The sequence below is a fragment of the Trachymyrmex cornetzi genome, unplaced genomic scaffold (genome assembly GCF_001594075.2).
Source record: "Trachymyrmex cornetzi isolate Tcor2-1 unplaced genomic scaffold, Tcor1.1 scaffold47, whole genome shotgun sequence".
Lineage (NCBI taxonomy): Eukaryota > Metazoa > Arthropoda > Insecta > Hymenoptera > Formicidae > Trachymyrmex > Trachymyrmex cornetzi.
Window position 1 is genome coordinate 1,675,864 of NW_017299509.1, and position 23,766 is coordinate 1,699,629.

A 23,766-nucleotide genomic window follows, 5' to 3' on the forward strand; every position below is an offset into this window, starting at 1 on the left:
TATTCACGGTCGGTTATTTCATTATTCACGAGTATAATTCAGCCACGATCAAGTCCCGATTGCGTTGGCAAGTACATGACGCTATTTCATCTGATTAACACATCGCGTACTTTTTAGCTCTTCAGTCGCGGTACCTGCTACGTACGATCGGAGATTATTTCAACACCACCGTCGCGCGTCGCGTCGGAAGGATTCGCCTGTACGCAGACGTGTCATATTAATCTAACTGAGTACGCCATTAGACGCGATGAAAAGGGAGCTTACATGAATATTCACGTAAAATGCAAGACGTATTTTTGTGGTGTTAATTAAATAACCTTAGGTGAAGCGCCAGAATTCATATTTCGAGCGTGATAAGGGTCGTAAAAAATATCATTAATTTCTTTTTTTTTTACCACTGCCCAGATCTCTTTTCTGCAGAATGATAATTGCAGAATTTATTTTAAAGGACACACAAGCACCAGTTTTAATCAAAATATTGTACTAAAACACTGAACTTCGTACAATAACAGGAAATATTCTGCAATAATCTTATTATCTCTCTCGGTGGAATTAAAAATTGTAGATATTCCGAATGAGAGATCGATCTGCATCGTGAACGCGTTTCTCGGGGACGAATGATTCGTCTCGGGGTTACCGTTCATCGCGATCGGGGTTTTTTTCCCCCTGATCGCGAGAAAGAGACAGAGACAGGTCGAACAATCCGACGTTTCCGCCTCTCGAGGAGGCGTTACCGTGGTAACAGTACGGGTCCGACTCGAGACTCGATTAGCAAAGAAAATACGAGAGGATCTCGGAAGCCTCGCTACAGGATCGATCTGCGGCCGAGAGGCTTTTAAGACGACCGCGACGCCTCATTGTCTTTAACAGAATGGCGAACGACTCTCGCGCGCGCTCTTGTCATCCTTGTATTTCCAAGCGGGGGTGGTTTTCCTCCTCCCCCCATCGTGCAATCGCGAGTCAATAGGCGATAAACACGATCGTCCGCTTTCGAAATAACGGCTTTTCTCGATGACATTTATCGAGTCGACCTCCGTTTTCCGCTACTTCCGGCCGTGACTTCAACGTTCGCATTCCCATCGTGGAATTCCGTCGATCGATCCGACTACCCACGATTCGATAAACCTGATTCCCAAGATAGGAATCGCGCGTGATCTCGCGAGGCTTCAGGCTCTCAACAAGTTAATATCAATCCGGTCTGGGATATCACATAAATTCTTAATTGCCGCTAGGAGGAGCACGTTTTTTTACACCACAAGGCAGCGAATGGTGTAAGATCGACTTAATAATATCTTTTCCGTTCCGACGATACACCCAACACCTCGGCTACCCTAACGCATGGTCATTCGTCATTTCGCGCGCGCGTGTGAAGTTTACCATGTTTTCCCATATCTATACGTGATCTGCCGAGTAATGAGGTGGATCCCCTCCTTTATGCGAGAGCCCCGTCGTCGGGAGATCGTCGTTACTCTCCCGTGAATCCTCGGCCGCCTCCACCTGGGAAGGATGAGCGCGCTCATTAATTACGGCCGCGCTCTCTGCGCGGCGATGACTGGAAACAAAGTGTTTTCAGTACCGGCGCATATCCACCACGTCCACAACTTATGTGCCACCTAAAGCGGGAACGAATTAAAATTCCCATCGCGACCACACGCGCCTTCGCCCTTGTTGAAAAGCTATAAGCGATTTAGACTTCGTGCAGTCGACGATGCTTTTTTTCTATCCATTCTTCTTTTATTCTTTTCGTTTCGAAATTAAATACGGCATGTGGAATAATACGTCGTGACTTTAGAATTTTTAGTAATATTATAATTATTATTTCTCGCTGCGCTTCTTTTTTCTCCTCCCTCGTGTTACATTGTAACTATTAATAAGTTCTAATGTTGTCATACTCTATCGCATCTATTATTTATGAAAGATTATACAAAGTTTTATTTCTACATTAAATTGCTTGTTGTCTTTTCTTCGATTACTAAAATATTGAATGCTCTTAACGAACGACAACCACGAGGTTTTACAAGATTCCTTAAATCTTGTTTTAATACACCGATAATATCGGTTAATAACCGCGAATTATACGTTATTTGCAGCAGAATGCAGCAACAGTCGGGTCAAGGAAACGGAAACGCGCGGCGTACTCTTAGTCCGGGACCCGGCGGCAGCAGCAGCGAAGAGTCCGACATTTCCCTCGGAGGAACATCACCGCCATCACCAAGTTCCTCGCCGCCACCGAACCACCAACCGTCCCCAGTACCGCTTGGATCTCTCGGACCTTTGCCACCACCCTCTTTGAACTTCCGTTTCGATCCTACGCAGACGCACTTTCGATTCGGTCATACGACGGCTTTCAAGTTCCCACCGACGAGCTTCCGATTTGGACCGCATAGCCCGCAGCCTAACCATCCGAATATGCCGGGTGGTGGGATTTTCAGGTTCACGGAGTCGAGTCCCTTCCAGGCTGTAGGACCCAGGGGTGATCCGGCGACGAGGTAAGTTTTAGCAGATTTCATTTCTATCCAAGAGTTTATACGTCCATGTAAATTATATACAAATTGATATTATATATATATTATATACTATTACAATAATAAAAACGTCGCATAATAAATCGCGAACTATTCTGCTAAACTGTATTTTCTCCAGAGAAAATGCAGTTCTTTCTTTACTCTATTACAGACTGCCGGATTCGTTGGGTTTGCCGCCGCCAAGATTGCATCCGCACGAAGGCCTACTACACCACCCGCACCCCCAGCATCAGCTATCCGAGGGAATATCTAGGATATCCGAAACGTCGCGATTATCGGACGGTGGGCTATCTCGTCTTTCGGACAGCTTATCGGAGGCCCACAGCCCACCATTGATGGCGGCAAACCTATCAGTCACCGGTCCGCTGAGGGTGGCTGTACCTAGCCCGCATACCCCCTCGTCTCGAGGAAGCCCACCTCCCCGTCAACCAACACCTCAGGGTCAGTCCCAAGGTCAGGGGTTGATAAGGGTCGCAACGCCACCACCCGCGAATCCGAGACCGCAGATCCATAGGCCCTTTTCGCCTGCGTGATACGACAAGGACGACGAATCGCAAAACGCCGTCGATACAGATAATCGTTTAATGTCGAAAAAGAGCTACAGGTGCGGTGACATCGTGAATGAGAGTTTCGAGGTGTTGTGAAGGCGGGGGTTTTCAGAAGAATCATCATGGATCATAGGGAAGAATCGGTTGTGTCTAGGAAATTATAAGTGTGCGTGGTATCGCAGATCCAACATTCTAAGGGAACTCTTCGCAGTTTCGAGAACCGATATAACGAAACGGACTAGGATCTATAAGGTTACGGAGATTATTCAAAGATAGATGCAAGATGTGAACCAGTATCTAGCAAGATGACTTTCTTCCACTGATGACAACAGTTAGCTTTACTAAAAAAACAGATCTAAGGAGCTAGAAATAATGCACGCGAAGAAGAATCAACGATACCAGTACATAGATGCATTGCCGAAAGTTCTACTCGGAGACATGAAAAGTTACTACACTATGAATCTTAGGAAGAATTCATTTGGTGGTGTGTGATAGGACGCTCTTATGAAATGCGGAAATAAACGTTTCGAAAAGTGAGTGCAAATCCGCTAAATAAGTGCAATCTCTCGGATTAAAAAAAAAAAACAAACGATCGGGGCGTGTACATAACTTCCGTTGGACGTTCCCAATTCGTCCATTCATCGAAATCCAAGAACCAGATGCAGTGAGTCTTATAGTTTGTAAATAGCGCCGCTTTCTAGTTGATACTCTCTATCGTGAATAGTCTCCGAGATTGATTGATCAACCAGCGAATTGTACAGGATTTTCATGAGAGAAGTAAACGCTTTCGAAAATATATTTAATTTTTATTTTTCTGTGTTATCTACATTATATATAATATACACACATATACTAATGTGCATATATTATAATATGCACACTTGTATGAATTACATAGTACATGTTATACATAAAATCATGTTGAACGTTTCAGTTGCAATTATACAAAAATGTATAATATTTGATAAAGAAATTATTTAACTCAAGAAATGAATAATGTGATTAAAAACTTCTCTTCAATATCGTGTTCTTGAGATTTTGAAATTATTTAAAGAAACTCTATGATTTTCTTTCTACATAAATTTGTTTCTTTACGATGAAATATTAATTTCTTATATATATGAAAATCCTGCATTTTGCCGGCATCGGACGTCGAAGTAGTAAACCAACTTACAAAGCGACAAAATGAAAATACGAGAAAACTCAAAGTTGGACTCGCTACGGTAATGATTTCATCGTAAGACTCGATGGCCGATGCGCAGAAAACACGAATTCCCAATACCTAGCTACAGACAGAAACCACTGCGTTACGATATCGATATTTGAGAAATTGGGAAATGTCGTAGCCGCAATGAAATATTCTCTAACACCCAAGAGCAGTTCTTCTTCATTTTTGTATCTCTCTCTTTTGTTTAAAATGAATGAAAATGCACAACGATTGTGCTGAATCATATTACTGAGGTCACCAATAAGATCTATTCCTTTTTCTTAATAACTCTCTTCTTTGTGCTAAAAAATCTATACATCAGATATCTTAGAAAACTTGAAAGTTTTCAAAACAAAGTATCAAATATAATCACACGTGCTTTTTTTCTGCTAAACTATAATTTTCATTCATGATTTTCATTTATAAAATATATACATTCCAATTACCGTTTTCTTTTTGCATTTCGTTTCAAAAATTATTCTGATACACTTTCATAAACCTTACGTTCAGCGATTCTTCTTTTTTTATTTATTATTTATATACATATAAGAATAAGAAGAGTCGAAAATGTCTATAGTCTCTTCCTCATGATTTTTATTTTGTGCATTTGTAATACCATTTTAAGACTTCAGTTACATTCGTAGCATAATTGTTTATGTCTCGATTATCCATGTTATTATTATGATTGTACACGTGTTCTATATCAGTGTAATCCTTCATCTTTTGGAGAATGAGAAAAAGCTTCACACTTTAGATAAAGCTACAAGAACAGCTCGGGTTTGAACGAGAGAAAAAAACATGGCTTTTATTTTATAGAAAAGAGTGCGATACCCGAACGAGCCAATTTACACTCCTCCCCCCGCCAATTCCCTCCCCGTTAGGTTAAGTAGAAACTAGCGACATTGTATATTTCATTATTCGCCTGGCTCTTTGGGGAAGGCCTGCGTCACACTCTGGGAATAAAAAGAGCGTAGAAGAGACTTTCGAGGGCCGAGTATGGCTAATCGATCCTATTAAGCGCGAGACGATAGGAACCTCACGCTTTCACCCTCCTCTTTGTAGATAGACTCGATTAGCAAAATTCTTGTATAATCCGTCTTATAAATATGAACATATTACGACAGTACGTACACTATACATACAATATACATATATATATATATACATTTACTATAGGTAAAAGACTCACGTAATTTACCTAAAGACTATCGATACGAAATTATACATATATAAATATATGAAAAAGAAATGAAGCATTATTATTATTAATATTATTAATATTAATATTATTATTATTATTTGCGCTTGTACATACGTTCGCGCGAAAATATATTAACAGATTATTATGACATTACAACAGACCATCATGAGTATTTTGTCCGCATCCTCGCATCCATTATACATCCTATCCGGTCCTGACTGTTAAACGGAGTGGCAAATTTCGCGCATAATCCACGAAACGTGTTAAACGCATCGACGCATTAAAATGGCTTAACATTTATGCCGCGCGATTCGACAACGCCGGATACACGATCCCGTGATAACGAAATCACTATCACAAGTGGAACACGCGCGTTTCTCTCGTGTTGTACGACGTTGAAAAATGCATGCGCCCCGAAATGGTAATTATTATTTTATTTATAAAACCTCTCATTAGCAATTTCTCATTATGCTCGCGTGTCGCACCACGATTAAAACGATACTGCGCAAGAAGGAGCACGTTATTGCTGAAATAGTCCCGTCCTTCCCACAGGTTCGCACGTCGCGCACGGCTTCCACGCCAGGCCGGGTTGAAAAATTGCAAAGTCATCGGCCGTTAACAATCTTAGAGTCGTGTCCAGACGATCTTTTATTTCATTATTTTTTTTTCTTTTCGTCGAAGGTTAAAAGCGAGCTCGCCGGTAGGCTCGAATTGGGCACGAAACGCGTGTTAGAACGCGATGAGGGAAGACCGGATTATCGATGATGAAAGACAGAGAGACGAATGGATAGATAAGCGTAGCGAGACAGGTAGAAACGAGACAGAGAGAAGTAGAGGAGAGAGGCGGTTAAAACAGAGAGAGAGAGAGAGACGAGCTACGAAAAAGAGAGAGGCAGACAGACAGAGTGGTTGCGCGATAACACGGCGTGGGCGGGTGTCGCTGACAAAATGAACCAATCGGCTGGCCGGGTCGCCTTGTAACCGATCCTGCGGGTTAACCAGGAACCAGGGAACATCGACCAAGACTCTCCCGAAAAGCCGATATGCTCAGGGCGCACGCCTAAGTTCTCTCTCAACGTCGACTCCACCCTGCCTGATACCTCCACATGCGACCACTTCCTCTCTCTCTCTCTCGCTTTCTCTTTTCCCCTCCTGCCTCCTGCCTCTCTCTCTCTCGTATCTTCTTCCTCTTCTATCGCACGTCCGCCTCGTCTCTCCCCTTCGTTGGCGCTCGGCAGCTGGATAGATTTCCAGACACGAAGATGGAGTCGTCGGGATATGCGGGGAATGGAGCAATACGCGAACTTTTACGTAGCGCTCTCAGGCTTGTCGCGGCGGCTTTCAGCCGGTGACTTTTAAAGAGAAATCATGGAACCTGTGTTTGACGTGGCAACGTGTTGTTTCTATGATACGTTAAATCCTTTTTCACTCCGTATCGTAAAGATTACATGACAAGATTTTTTTAAGCGACTACGCAACATGAATCAGCCAAGATTTTATAATTTACAAAATGAATGATGTACGATTTAGAGAGTAAAATCATTCAATTTAAATCATCTTTAAAAATACAGATTTAAACCCAAGTAAAAATCTTTTTTATACAAAAAAATATGAACAATTAATGGATTTACCTTTTCGCTGGCACGCTAACGAAAGGTAACATTAGCTGTGAAAAGATAAAAATCTCAAATTGATTAAACAATCCATACGCAACATAAAATGTTGATCAATAATCGAACATTATCACATATTTATTTATATAATATTTATTATTTATATCTCTAAAAGAGAGGAAAAAGACAGAAAAAACATTGAACGAAGTTGTGGGGTTTTAGTCTATTCGTGGAAAAACGTTGGTTTACTTGACCAGAGGCTCGCATCGACAATAACTCGACAAGAGGGCACGATAAGGGGAGGGAGACTGAAAAACGCTACCCCGCAACAACTGTCTGTTTTGTCCGCAACGTACACGCGCCTGCGGGAATTTCATACGATGGAATAAAGGGATGGGTGTCGCGATTATCGATAGGCTTCAGTGGCATGCACTGTTTTGAAGGTATATCCAATATGGCGTGAAAAGGTCCGCTCTGTCTTTCTCTCGGTCTGCTATCGTTTATCTCCGTCGTGCACTCGATGGCACGGTCGCCGTCTTGCCGGTCGTGTTTTGACAGTTGCTGCTCTGACACCTCTGGCGCATTCATTAGGAAGTGGTTCTCATCATCAACGTTAAGATAGTATAAACTCTCGAGATGAGAACGAGTTAATGCAAACAGTTTTGCAAAACATTTTTAGTTGCTCCCCATTTTTTAATGTAAATACTGTATGTAACAATATAATATATCGCGCTCAAGGAAATAAAATAGATTTTTAATAAATTTTTACAGATTTGCGCTATTAAAACTAAGTATGTACAATTAAAATTATTAAATACTATATCACATCCATTATAGATACCATTAAATTAGAAAAATAATATAAACATTATTTACGAATCTATAACTTATGTTAAACGTACAGTGATGTGTAAAAAAAATGGTGATATTCAACCTCGTAGTTATTTTCGAAAAAGAGTACGATGGTCTAATATAGAAATTTAGAAATATGCATAGTGACATCCCCCGAGGGCTAAGTTGAGAATCGCTGAAAGGGCTCCAGCTGTCCGGATTTAGATGTTTAGGATAATGCGGCGTGGTCGAGGCCTTACAACGAAATAATGTAGTCCACTTTGAATGGTAGAGACGGAATGAGAACGTTGACGAGGGGTAAGAGGGTGACACGCATGGAGAACGGCGGGCGAGTAAGCGAGCGAGAGACAGCAGTATACTTCTGTGGCGAAGGGAGCGGAACGGAGGGAAGAGCCAAGGGAGCGAAAGAGAGTAGCGAGACTGTGAGTAACCATTTCTCTAGTGGTTATTTGTAGACAGATTCGACACCCCGACAATACCGCGGATATCATAATGGGGCCCGGCGCAGGGGTCCTACCGTAGCGGGAGGGCCCCGACCAAGATTACGCCCATAAGGTATTTGTTATAGGTCTTAGGTCGACCCGTGGAGAGGTGTGAAAGTGACGGTAAATCTTCGTTCGATCTTTTTAAAATCGGCGTACGCCATTGTTGCGGTAAAGAAGTTTTCGAGGTTTCGCTGCACCCCTGCTCTCGATCTCTTCTTCCGGCCACGGCGATCGCGGATCACGGGCTCTTAGCTGCTTAAGGATCCAGACGAGGACTCGGAAAAGCGTGAAACCGGCACAAAAAAAAAAGATAGGCATTGTGTGAATCATCACGACGCGGAATATAATGGCGCAACGATGACGCGGAATGGCGCACGCTCGCTCGTCGATGAATCGTGCTCTGATTTGTGTACTCTCGCCTCGACTAGTGCCAAAAAATCAACAAATATTTGTAACATCGATCGTCACTCGGTAAGAGTTTTATTTGATTAAGAGGATCTGTTTTCAGCATTTTTACAAGCGGTTTGGCTCAATAGTAGTTAGTGACAAGCTAGTATTTTTACCTATGATATTGTATGACTTCATAACCAATCGATATTCTCATAAAAAATTCCAATGTGAATATTTTTACGATATACTAATTAATTATTACATCTGCAACTTAAACAAAATGTTTCCAAATAATTATTAATTTTAGCGTACTCTAAAAATTACTTCAAATTATTATTGAAATTAATTTATAAAAATCAGGACAAATGTCAGATCAATATTTAATTACTCGTAATGCGAAAGTTATAATCCCAATATTTTCATATTAAAATTTTTGATCCTATAATTAAAATTTCCAGTATTATTAAAAATGTGCTATTAAAATATTGTACGATGATTATATGGAATAATCTGCAAATTTGACTAATTGTTATAGAAAACGGAAATTAAAAATGAGAAAAATGTGTGTGTTCCCAACGTTCGCGCATACGAGTCCGTTTAAAATGTCATTCGCATCTCGCCGTAACCCGTAATGAAACACCCCTCTGCAGATTTTCAGTTTGAAAATCGACGTCTCGGTTTTCACGTGGGGTCCTGATCCAGGTTCACACGGGGTTAATGAGAGGTTAGATATAAGTTGCTATTCTGTGCCATAATGTGATACCGGCGTCCATTTAATTTAAGTATATCCCGTGCATGGGATTTCAATGGGGGTGTGTCACGCGTCACCCTTGGTACCTCCATAACGGGGCAGCGGTAACTTCATGGGAAAAACAAAATATTACAGAAATAGAGAGCCATAGCTTGTAAAGCAAATGATGTACTGATGTACTGATTTTATAACAATAATGTCAAGGATAATCGAATTAATTATCACAATCGAATTATTTAAACATATCGACAATTATGGTAAGTAAGTGCATGTTTATGTATATTTAAATGCAATTCACCTGAAACAACAATTAAATAAGATCGGATTTTGTAAATTTCTGTCTTTTTTCTCTTATTACGCAATTAATTTTCATTCACCTGAAACAACAATTAAATAAGATCGGATTTTGTAAATTTCTGTCTTTTTTCTCTTATTTTTTACGACTGATTTTAGTTAAATGAATTTCATGGAATTATATAGGATCCTCGTATAAAAATCTAGATAAAAATATCTCGGAATTAGAACAATTGTTTCCAAAGTTTTATCATTGCGAAACATTTTGAATGGGATTTGCAAAAGTTCTGGAAGGCTCGAGGACAAAAGCAAGTCTCCACGGAAGAAGCCTTCCCTGAATCGCGAGAATTTGGAGCAGGGTATACATGGATATGTCAGGCGTCAGTGCCCTTACGAGGTACTAAGCCGCTTAGCACTATGGGGTTTATGTTGTGCCCGGCGGGGTATCTACCAACTCCATAGAACTTATATAGGGGCCCACACCTCGCTTACCGCGCATTATCTTATCCCCCCATCCATACCCATGCTTCCATCATGACGTTTGGCAGGATCCAGCGAAATGTCAGAATTTCCGACGATCCTGACATCCACGAGTTGCGACGAAATTGCATTTTGCGCTGCAATTTGGTTAATCGTCCTACGATTTGGTCAACGATCAAAATGGAGGACAACGGTCAATTATTCGTGAAGCAAATTAAATAATCGTCATAATGTGCCATAGAGAGTAAGCGATTTGGTATATATGAAAATATACCAAATCGCTTGAAATTATGTAGATTTTAGTGTAAAAATTTAGTGTAACATCGAATCGTGTCTAAAGCTTTTAAAGATGTATTAATAAATTGTTACAAAAATTTTTCAATTTTGTTTCTTTTTGTTAATGTTGGATATATATATGTATCATTTTTTTAATTATCTTCAATTCAATAATATATAAATTATAATATAATTGACATCATTTTATACAGCTAAGGAAACCAAGATCTTACAAGTATATAGTATCATAATCGGAAAACATATTACACTAGTTTCGATTTATCGATGTGATATACTTATTTCTTAAGCAGACTTTCACCAATGCAAATGGAAATAAATAAAAATCGTTTAAGCTTATTGCCATTGTTAGTGCAATTTGTACACAAAACAGCTCCTCTCACGCCACTCCCCATCTAGAAGACCGCTCTTAACAACACGGATAGAAAACACCGCGAGGAACTTCCTGACGAGGGTATTACGCAAAACTGTATCGGCTTTTCCGTGTTTTGATTTCGCCCGGGGGCTGCAGGAGGACGAGGAAAGAGGGGTTTGCACCCGATGGAACGGGAACGCTAGGAACGAGAAGGACAGATACTTAGCCAAGGACTAACAGCAGGCCGCGGATTAAAGGGGGCGAAATGTTATTATTGCAAGGGGTACGTCTGCGCCCCCGTGAGTACTAAGTAGCCCGGTTAAGTATGTTGTTTAAGCCAACACTGTAAGTAACCATCCCCGGAGAAATTGCCGTGACGGCATTGCGACAAAGTCCAAACTCTGTCACGCCGATGGAAAATACTTTGCGCGGAGTGTCATCTCGGCCAGATGGCTCTCGTAATGCCTGCGTTTTCAGCGAGGCCGCGATGGAAAATCGAAGCACCCCGCACACGTGATGATACGAGCGACGGCAAGAAGACACCGAAGTGTCGCGAGAAACTTTGAAGAAATTTGTGTTGCGAAAACGAATTACAACGAGCTCCATAATGTATACTGTCAGCGATCAGCGATGGCATTAGATATTAATAACGAATATTCAAAAAATAGGAAATTGATAGAAATTGAAATCGTAAAAAGATAAATTATGAATGAAAATAAAATTCAAATTCGTAGTTGTATGAAAAAAAATTGAAAAGAATTTTGTAATATACTCGCATTAACCTAGTTTGTGTTTTAAAATTTGTACAAGAGGCAGAACGTTTCATTATCCTAAATGTAAAAAAAAAAAATGCTGATTTTTCCAGGAACTGCTGCATGTCATTATGTTAAATATATATAAAAGTTACAGAGTAATCTTGACGTCAAATCAAAGCGGTTTTTTTCAGATATCGCGCCAGAGGGATTATACTTATTTTTGATTCAACAAATTTCAATCTACGCGAGAGGTGCAGACTGTAGCTGAATTCAGCGAATAATTTCGTCGGGTGATTGCAGTTTCTGAAACGAGTAGCCTTTGTGCGACAAGGGAATGACAAATGCACTTCCTTGAGCCGAGATTAAAATACGATATTGCCGCTATTAGGCCCCAGGTTTGAGCCTTTGCTCGCGATAGAACGGTAACAGACGTATAATTTCCTGGAAGCTTTGAATTGAACGGCTCTCTCGCTCCGCCGGGGTGAGTGAGACGAGTGTAACCGGCTTTCAAAGCTTTGAGGGTGAGGAAGCTCATTAACGAGAGCTTTCTGTTCCTTCGTTTCGACCCGTTATACCGACGTACACCTTCCATTCCATCTACTACCCGATATCCTTTACGAAGTCCTGAGACTCGAGCCATCCCCTCTATTCATGCTTCTATTAACAGCAAACCGAATTCCTTACTTATGTAAATGCGAATTCGTTGATGGTTGTAAATTTGACAAATCCACGTCGCGCGAAATACCATGATATATCTTGTGAAAAATTGCTACAGCACTACACTTGTTTATACCGAAAAATGATTTGGTGTTGCCAGATAGTGTAAAAGAATAATTTTTCTACGATGATGTGATTATAAACATTTATACATTCTGAATCTTGTTATGTAAAATCTTCATGCAAGATGAAAAATGGCGGGATGAATGTGCACATAATAAAATTTCTCTCGACATAAAAGTATGTTCTATTATCCTCCCTTGATCAATCGACGATTATTATATTATATTACTTGATATTAATTCTAATAAAAGCGATTTATTAAGCTGCCAACATTAGAGGACGGACTGTTACGATTGCGGCTGCTTTTAATGATACTTTCTCAAATGATTTGTAATACTAGTATACGGGCGCGTCAGAGGTAATTATTCCTCCTCGTTACGATCAAATGAATTCAATTAATCGTCAGCGAGCCGCTCTGGTGTTTGTATATTACTGCTGCGGGGCTCGTTCTCATCGAATTCCCATGAATAACCAGCTCGCATAGCCTGTACAATAATCAACACCGCTAATTTCGCGCTGCAGTTATCCAATTTCACATAACAGTAGATTTTCGAGACAAGTTTATCAACAAATTCAACGACGAAATTGTTAAAATCCCGATACTTAATCTATGTATAATCAATTTGAAAAAACAATAAATATAGAAATATACTTAGCACTTGACTTTATATCTTAGTTATCTATCATTAATAATGTAAGCACAAGAGAGGAGAGAAAGAGAGAAACAGCAAGTATAATAAAAATAAAATAATAGAAAGTGCAAAATAATATATCTAATAAAAATATTATTACAATAATAAAATTTATCTTTCGCTATATGTAATAACCGACTCGAATACCGATTGTTTTTTTCGTTTTTGTTGCGCCATAGAAATAATTTGAGAAGCGCGTTAATTCAATGACACCAGTGGCAAATAATATAAAAGCCGTCACTCTCCGCTTTCAACTCAGCAGCACCTATAGAGCGACGGCATCGTCGTCACGATTCCTTCTCCTTCTCGCGAATGAAGATGGAAGAAACTAAGTATTCCATCTTAACTTAAATACAGCTCGCGAGATGTGGCTAATGCAACCGCGAAATAAAGGGCGTGGTTTTAATGCGCAGCCGGGGATTGGCTGTTGAACTTGGCTACCCGGTCGATACTGGCCGACTATATCTGCCCGACCTGTATACTTGATACTTATCCGGCACAGGAGTATATACACCTCGACTTCCATCTCGCTCTGGTATATCGTCCGAGTGGAGAAGGAAGTTTGCACGCTCGCGGGATCGAATGCGCCAAGATTCTTCGAGCAGAATTATCTCAAGTTTGAAGGGAAAACTGTGCGCATAAATCTCTCTCCCCTCCCACCCGCCATGACATTAAAATGTCTTCTTACAATAAATAATATCATGGGTAATTAACAAAACATATTTATCAAGAAAGATGCAAAGAGGTTGGTCCATAGTCAGTTGCGATAATTCGTAGAATCTAGTGCATGAACGATTCGTGTGTCGTGCTACGTGTGCATTGTTGCATATAGATATTCCATAATTATTTATATTTCCAATCATTCTACGGTCAGTCGTACCATCGCATCGCGTCAAATATTCATAAATTTCAGCAGTCTTACGCTGACACTAATTGTGCTTTTGGTTATTCGTAGATGTTTGGTCAAAGCGTTAAACTACTCCCGTCAGTACAATAATTACATCGCGTGCCATCAGTATATTAATTATGTCAAGCAAAATAAAATCATTTTGACGAAATACTTACCGCAAAGAAACGTCCGTATTCCTTGGAAGACACGATGAGCTCCACAATGATCCATCTTGGCTGCCTTATTCTTCGTCCTTAACGCGACATTAATAGCACATGATTAAAATCTTCCTACTAATGACACCTCGACGTCCATATATCGTAGATTTATCGCGTCGATTACCTGCAATTTGCACCAGAGAAAGTACAGATTACTTTCTAATTTGCGACGAAAAGTGCATGTCCAAATTTCTTTCGACGTATACCAACATTTATGCGCACGCTTGAATTTTCATATCTTTTTATCACCTGTTATTGAGAGCACATACCATGCATGTAACGGCAGTAGGGTAGCATACAGATTATAATCATAAAATAATTTTGAGCGAATGCAGTGTAGTATACCAAGAAGTTTGATATGTTATTAATCCAAGCTCGTATAGTGCCATGAATCGCAAACCAGCTCAGTGCATAATTAACGAGTATTTTACAGTGGCGCATGAATTATTTGCACAACTAACTCCATTAATCCCACCGATTCTGCGCCAGTAAATTAATACAACCTCTCGCAACTGAGACACCCTCGACCAATAGATTTGAACTCGCAAATCGGCCGAATCAATTCGGTTCGTCAGTAAATCACCTTCACCGAACGTGAGGGTCCGCTACCGGAAAACTTATATCGCCGCACAAAGGCGACTAGGTTAGTATAATAACGCGATACCCACAATAAACGCGACCGGTGTCCTCTCATTGAGGGCAACAATGCCCATGGTAGATGAGTTAATCGGTAAGTTCCTCCCCCGACGCGCGCACTAACCGACCCATTATACGCCGTCATTCGTCGTTCGTCGACGACGATGACGGCGGCGTGCCGGGGAGTTTACACGGCGAGCCCTGAAACAGGATATAGGAAAGGCGCGGTATCGGGGAACAAAAGGATGACTGACATCTCCGGTGATCCTGATCAGAAGGTCGCAGTGGCTCTCTGAACGGACCGCTGTGTATCCTGATCTATTCCGATCTATCGAAATGTCTGCGACAGACGAGCCGGCGCAAGTGACTTGAAAGCGAGGTCGCGATTATTGAATCGTGCATCTGTCGAGTCATATTAGGTCATAACACATTAATCAATAAAATGTTATATTAAAACTTTTATGCACTTGAAATCAAATAAAAAATACATAGATCTTTTTCATATATACTTTTTAATATTATTAATAAACAATAATGCTACCTATAAATTAATTACTTTCTTTTTTTATTCGTCGTTAATATGCTGTGAAAGATGGTGTGTCGCTTTTACCTTTTAAATCTAATCCTCTTATTGACATGAATACTCGTATTACCACTGATTATCGATACGTCTAAGCGTTCATAAAAAGAACAGCGTGCGCAATATGTACAGGGTGTAGTAACTACAATCTGAGAGAGAAATCGCTACGAGAAATACAATATCAGAAAGCTCCAGTAATCCTCATCAACGATAGACAGAGATTCTCAACGGAGACAAAGTGCGGCCTGTATCGTATCATAAAAAAACGCATTGTCGAAAGAGCGAGCGGATGAGAACTACTGATCAACGAAGAGTAATTCATCAGAGAGGATGCTGAAGCTGACGGCCGGCTACGTCCGCCTCTTTTCTCTTCTTCGAGGCTCTCTCTATCCACTTTCTGTCTTTCGTTCCATCTCTGTCCAACGCGTTGCGCTCTTCTTGAATTCCGATTCTATGATGGGCAACGGAGTCAAACCGCAGTCTCCGCTTGTTAATTCGTCGCTTCTTCGGCTTTTGTCCTGGCGCGCTAAAAACATTCGACGACTGTGACTCCGTTAAATGTGCAACACGATGAAAGGGACTTACGTCATGCATTATTACTAATCGCGTATCAATTACCGTACGATGAATCAATCGCATCGTCACTGGAGTGCGCCAATTGGTTAAATATATTCTGAGGATATTGTTAGATCGATTCTCGGTCGGCCTTGTCTGTCATTGCTATTTATAACCGTTCGTTAAATCCGGTTGAAAATATCTTATTCGCGAATCAACAATAGATTGCTGTGATTTATAATTTTTACGATTAATATTCTTAACAATTAATAACGTTTATGTATGTATGCACGAAATATATCGGACATACTAATAAATCATAACGAAATAAGTACGTTACTTTTTTTCATCACGCTAATAAAGTAAAACGACTTATCCTTGAGATTAAGACGCGAAATATTTCTATCTTTCAATTATACGTTACTCAATAATCATATGCACTCTATATATATATAACATCCTTTACGACACAGCAGTGCAAAACAGGTAGGCATAGCGTAGAAGTATTATTAGCGTAACCGAGGTGTCCGTATATTATAAATTTAATAATACCGACAATAAGCGCTCATACACTCATCAATGCATCTTCACATGGAGCCTCGATGCATAGAGCATAGAAGATGGATAGAAGGGGAGAGGGAGAGGGGGGGGAGATACGAAGCTATATTAAGGAATGATTGATAAACAGGCTGACCCACATTCGCATATGAACGTGAAGAGCGTTATAGGCAAGTCCTTGACGCATGCACTTCGTGCGGATAATTACGCGCGCGGAAGGCACGTGCCTTCTGATCCATGGATTTGAAGCTACATGAGGAAAGGGGGGCCCCTCCCCCCCTCTCTCTATCTTCCTTTCTCTGTTTCTCTCACGAAACCCCTCGTGTTTTTTCGGAGTGTTAAATTGCCCGATCGCGTGAACGAGAGCGCGTCTACATACGTGATGAGATTAAAATAGGCTCTTACGCGGTAATTTCCTGAGACACGTATGTCTCGTATCCGTCAACGATCAAAAATTGTGTGTCCCCGTGCTTATACATTCACCCTTGTCACGTAATTTCTCTCGTATATCAAATTATTGCCCGATCAACGGATCCTACTATTTTAGAGAACGTATAAACTATGAAATTATGACTTTTGCTCGGTATCATCTTTGCGCGCGATTTTTTTTGGTTTAAATCGCAAACTTTCCGCAAATATACACATCTGATTGCCATCTTTCTCTGTTCACGGGTCATTAGACTCACGCGTTATCCTCGCGAGCACTCGGTTTCCCGCATAATCAAACGTATAGCGCTCGGGCGACGACCGTAGGAATTCATCTCCGAATTAAGTAGCTAATCAATTACGCTCGTCCCGAACGATCGGACACGGTCGACCGCGCGGCTGCAGCGGCTGCAGCGGCACGAACGGCGGAATGGAGATCGTTGCGGCGGCTATGCGCCGCGCGCAAATTGCTTCATCTCGCACGAAGAAGTCGAGCATTTGGTTCTGGCACCGGGCCCCTCGTCGATATTAAAGTCAGACCGCGGTCGCGATCAGGTGCCGGCGTCCTGACGATTTCATCAACAGGCACGTCCGCGCCGGGATCATCATACTTTGTAACCGCGCGGCAAAAAGCAACTGCCCGCGCCAGGACACGCCAGGAAATATATGCCCGTAATACGGCGTGGATTCAGCACGACCGCGCGCGCAACGGGTGACGTATGATGATAGTGTAGCCCAGGAGAATCAAGATGGCCGTAATAATATCATTATCCCAGTGGTCTCCATCGGCCGTTCGAGGCCCCGAGTGAGACATTTACCGTAACGACCGGCCATCCGTTATCGAGCTCCGGCGTGCCTAAGCTTATAGCGGACCAGGGATACCGACAAAACGCACAACTCGAGGAGTAGATATCCCCTGACGCTCCAACACCAGCCTGCGATGTTTTCTACAATGCGTCCTGGTGAGATATTTCGTCTTGATTGCACTATAACGTTTATCTCGTTTATTTTTAAATTAACTCATTACGATCTGTGTCTATTATCGTTATAATTTTTACAATTCTTTGTTTTATATTTTATCACAAACCTTTCCACAAATGCGTCAAAGTGTGTAATATCAGAGAAACGAGACAAACATTTCCTCTAATCGTTAATGATAACTTAAGATTGCGCTCGGCCAGATACCGGGCAATCGCTTTAACTTAGCAACAAGCCGAGCATCCAACATCAAGTCCGCTTAACCACGCTTCATACGTTTTCACGTGCACTCTGCCGTCAGTTTTTCTGAAGACCCATAAAGCCTCTATCACCATCATCATTATCGCCATTACTACGCATCCACTGGCTCGCATTCGAGAGCCACGCTCCGACGAGTTCCTTTACCCTAAAGAGAAACGTGGTTACCACGGCCGATAGCAGCCCTGCAGAAGCATCAACGAGCGGCATTTGTTTTGCGAATTTCACGGTGCGAGCTGCATTCGTCTCGACGACAACGATCATCCCGTCTTCGCAGACTTCGAACGTGAACTTAGCATAGCCACGGCCGGTGCACAGCTTCATTAAGAGTTTCCAAGTTGGTGGTGCTGATGATGTATATCGACGATATCTCAGAAAAGGCCGGGGTGAGGGGACAGAAAAAAAAAGACACATGGAGAGCGAAAGAGAGAGAGAGAGAGAGATAGCAAAAAGATCGGTAATGACGTCAGCGCGTTAAGGCAGCTGCCTTGGTTATTAATTAAGAGTACGGACGGACGAGGCGGCGAAGGCGATCGCGGGGCCCGAAATTCGCCCAGGGGACCGCGGGAAATTAATCGCGTACGATGGATTTCGAAGTTGAGAAGACTGGGACCGCGCCAAGACATGGATACCTTTAGGCTAGAAACGAGCGCGTGCTAAAAGGACCGAACTTAATTATCGCGCTCGGACCGCGCAAGGTGCAGAACGCGAGGAGACGGAACAGGGTGAAAGGTGCTGCTTGACTGCTAATTATGTAACCACCTAACGACGAGATTCATCAAAAAATCATCACTGCGCCGGTGTCAATTCTAGTGTTTTTAAGACGCGCAACATGCCTGAATTTGGTTATCGTGTTTTAAAAATATTTTTCGGATGCTCGCTCAAGATGTGAAACTCTGAGCTCTGAGGTAATAAAAAAAAAAACAATTTCTTTCTTACATCACATAGTAGTCAAGAAATAATTAATATATTATTAGAGGGAATCTGTCAGAAGAAAAACAAAGCAATTTAATATTGTGTAGCGTAAAACTGTGTATGAACCACATCATAAGAAATACATCATAATACCTACATCTCGTAATTTCGTTTCTACATCTGTCTTCCACACGAGTAACGAAGTGCGAACGATTTGAGATCAGCAACGAGCGCTCATATCTCGCTCATCCTAGAACTTAATTAAGTGAATCGTCTTCGGCGTGAAGATAGTATGCGCGCTCTACAATGCGGGGTTCCACGACGGAAATAAACTACGGCATAAATAAAGAGTCACAAGGTAGAAGTCCAGGCTAATTCGCATACTAAATTAACGGAGCCGAAGGACACCGCGGGCCGACCGCGGGCAACCTTTCGCAAATCGAGATCTTCCTGGAGTTGCGCACCCAGCCGCGATGGCAGGAGAAGTTGAGAGTACAGAGCTCTTCTCTCGGCGGGGTTAGCTCCGCGCGGCGCTTCCCCAAGAATTATAATAACGAATGCTTAAATCAGCTTAGCCGCGCTAACTTCGCTTTTGCGACTACCTCCCATGTAAATATGGAAGTAGCTCTCTACAAAGTGGAAGAGTGGGAGCCGCCGGCCGATTGGGTAGACCGGGGTAGGCGGGTAGGGAGTTCTCGCCGTCGCTCTCGCGGACGAGGAAGTAGGAGGCAGAGGAGGAGGAAGAGCAAGCAGGAGGAGGAGGAGGAGGACGAGACGGTGGCGGCGGTGGCGGAGGAGCCAGAGGGATTCATGAATCCCAGATGCGGTGGATTAGACCGTCTTTGCTGTATTTCTGTTTTCGAGGAAGATGGCAACGGGCTACAGATTACCGTGAAAGTAGCGCCGGCGGCGCGGCTGGATTAGGAATTAAATAGCCATTAAGTACCCTCCGCCACGCCAGACCTAGAGCTTGGCCGCACGAGAACCGCTCAAGTGAGTGTGCGTGCCTGCGACTTTTCCGCAAGAAGAACCGCCGCGGAGGACGCGGAGGACGCGAGCGTAACGAACCGGAGGTACGCCCGGTGCCATGTGCCTGAAGGACGTTCGGATTATAGCATTTAGATTGTTTGCCATTTAATCATACAAATGCGTGCCGGGAAACGCGATTAAATATGAATTGCGAACATCTGGTCTATGAGTATATTACGCGAAATGTACGGGGAGAAATAATTTATATTATATTTGGTACTCTCTACAAGCTCTCATTCGTCAAGTTATCTTGGAGAATTCAGTAGGTGTACGTTCTGAAATCGGAGCGCAGCGCGACACTCGACAAAGATGCCACGTCGTACTGTAGCTTCGATTTCAAATCGTGTTGAATTTTAAAGATAACTCGAGAAATAAAACGATGACCTTTGAATATCTTTTTGAGAATGGAATAACGGTTTATAACAACGTGTTTATAACGTTGTATATCCCGACATAGTAATAGCTATTTCTCGCTGATGGCGAGAAATACATGGTAGCGATGGAAACGTTTATCTGATGTGTGTGTCATGATGAATTTTTAAAACAATGAAAGCAGGATTCCGAGCTATCTCCATGTCGCGGCTATTCAATTCCATTTGAGCACCTCTGATCTGACTGGTTTAGCTATAGAGAGCTCTAAACCGAATCCAATCCTGATTGACGTGAGAGAAGAAAGAGGGGAAACTATCGCGAGGATTATCTCTGGCGCCACTAACACCACCCGCGAGTGATGTACACTAGATCGCCTCATATTGTATTCCAACGAGGATATACCGCGCTATGAACTACAATGGTGTAGCCTGCACACCCCGAAAAAAACCTCAGTCATCATTATCATTATCCCGTCGAGAGTAAAACAAAAGGTCCGCCTGTCAAAATGCATCCTAGATATCTGCTGCATCTCCATCGACACACGAATCCAATGTTGATCCGCATTAAAACGGCTGGGTTAGGTCGCTGTTACGCCTACGCTTACCAAAACGAAACGTGCATAATCCGTGAAGAGGAGAGCCGATAGAACGAGAACCTCCACTCGCGCGATCGTGCAGGTCGAGGAAAGGCCAGGCATCCTCGTTGTTATCTCGTGAGAATATGCCGAGGACTTTGAGGCACCTCGTCCAATTGCACCGAGCATAATCCGGTCGAATCGGCAATCGTCGTCGGGAACAATGAGCCGGTGAGAGGACGCGCGCTTACGTGGGAAAATGTGTTCCTAGACGTCTATCCCAACACCGGATTAACACCAGCTCCATCTCGAGAACAAGGACAGATCGCGAGAGACGCAGATGGCAGGAGGAAATGCATATGAGAGACCGAGGTTACGTTGAAGAGGATTGTTTGTAGGCAAACACGGTACCACGGTTCTATCCTCCTCCTTCTCTCTTTAGTGTAGACAGCGGTAATATCCAAGATGTGTTGGTGAAAACGTTCCGCCGTCCTGTCTACAAGAATGACAACGAATACAACAACGACAACGATGATGATAATGATAATAATGATAATGCTGATGATAATGATGATGATGATAATGATGATGATGATGATGATGATGATGATGATGGCGATGGAGGTAGTAGGCCGTGAAATAAAAAAAAGAAATGGATGGAAAGAGAGGCACCACGCCGGGGATGAAATTACCAAGTCGCAAGTCACTCCAGTAACACGTTAACCCGAGGCACGGCCGGACCCATGATATTATAAGTAAGACGTCTCAGGAGAAGTCGGGATCCAGATATCCGATCGCTGGAATGTAACACAGGGTGGCTCCTTTCAGCCCCACGCTCGTTGCCAGCTTGCGTGTTAACTACGTTGGGTCATCCCCGTCGCTGTGTTAGTGTTCCGCAGTATCGAGTGCAGGACGTGGCTGATCGATGCAAAACGTATTAACCTCCTCGACTCGACTCTTTCGCTCGTTCCACAGTCAGGTTTATCAGGCCGGATTATGATTCGAGCTAAATTTACATGGATCATACCTGATTCTAGCTATCCATATAGCATATATATATATATATATATATATATATATATATATATATATATACACATATAAGGAACAGATTATGTCTGATCATCACGTATAAGCTAGAAACATTTTCATGATTCAAACTTTACGCTATACATCTCGCACAAACTAACAATACAAACGTATAAAATTGCAGTTGATAATAAACCGCGATTGCTTACGTTATTATGTTATCTCCATTTCTACCGGTGAATCAGTGACTAATTCGCATTAAATGCATTGGGCTTAGAATAATTTAGAATATTCGCAATATACTTTCAAAACACTTAATTATCCGAATTCGCTGATTAGAAACGATGACTAGTGATGCTGTTCGCATGAACTTCCGGAATACCTGCATTCATCAGCGTGACAAGCAAGCGCTCGCGAGTCGTTCTTTCACAGTGTGGAAAGACAAACAGAGGACAGAGGCCAGAAGCGAAGAAACGCAACCACGGACAGAAGGAAAGAAAGAACGAGAGAGGAAGGGGAGGGAGAGAGAGAGAGAGTGTGTATGTGTGTAAGTGAGTGAGAGAGAGAGAGAGGGAAAGCAGCAGCACAGGACCGAGAGATGCACGGTTAGTTAGGGCTCGTGTTTGCCGAGCGAGTTACCCTAACCCAACTCAGGCGGTTGGCGGAATTAAACGTTCGACGGAGGCTCGTTAACGTCATGAATATGTACCCTCCTACTCCCGGTACTCGCTGCTACTCTAACGCGGTCCACTCTCGCCCCCTCGGTCCCAACCCCCGCTCGTTCCCCTGACACGACCGCGCTTCGTTCGGGTGGCGGTCGGCGCACCGCTGTTTGCTGGTTAATATTCATCGGTTACCAGCCATACACCCAGCCAGATCCTGGATGATTTTCGATGAGCTCTGATTACAATCGACTCGATCATGAGTCGCGCCCGGAGTCTGGATATAAAATAGAAAAAAGGCAGATACATTGCAAATATGCGAGCAATCAGCAAGTTTTCGAAAATAAGTATAATCTATCGCGCGTATTGTGAATCAATAGAATGAAAATAATTGTAAATGAAAGTCGATGATAAAATTTGAAAGGAACATCATTTTTATATTGGATCTCTTTTGATTTTTCAACAAAGATTGTTAGACTTAAAACTATTATCTGTTCTTCGATTCTAATTTGACTCTATATTTGACTCTACTTTCTGTGCCCCAAAAATCTTCTAATCTATCTTATTAATTAAAATTTTATCATTCTTATTATAAGGAAAGCTTATTAAAAAATCTATATCTGAAAATATATAAAGAGAATAAAATAAATTTTTTTTTCTAAAGCCGAATGAGAAACACTGAATCATCTCGATGCTATTCCCATCGAACCGCAATATACATTTATGTACGAGGACGGCACGATTGTTTTCGACAAAAGAAACACGGGGTTTTCTTCGGGAATGAAAAGTAAATGGGGTTAACCAAGCCCTATGGTTCAGCGACCTATTATTTCGAGGGTAGATACATACGATAAAGAAACGAATC

At 42.0% G+C, this 23,766-nt stretch overlaps 1 protein-coding gene across 4 annotated transcripts in view; it reads left to right on the forward strand.

Annotated features, from left to right (window-relative positions):
- The window catches only part of Optix (optix), a 46,713-nt gene extending 42,884 nt beyond the window's left edge, over window positions 1–3,829 (forward strand). The window contains exons 2-3 of one of the 4 annotated variants that reach the window (XM_018513458.1): window positions 2,091–2,489; window positions 2,644–3,829. In XM_018513458.1, coding sequence (XP_018368960.1) covers window positions 2,091–2,489; window positions 2,644–3,058 — 814 coding nt within the window. In that variant the 3' untranslated portion in view covers window positions 3,059–3,829. The remainder of the gene's footprint in view (window positions 1–2,090; window positions 2,490–2,643) is intronic. The other 3 variants (XM_018513460.1, XM_018513459.1, XM_018513461.1) reach the window with 3 other exon arrangements.
- The last annotated feature ends 19,937 nt before the right edge of the window (window positions 3,830–23,766 follow it).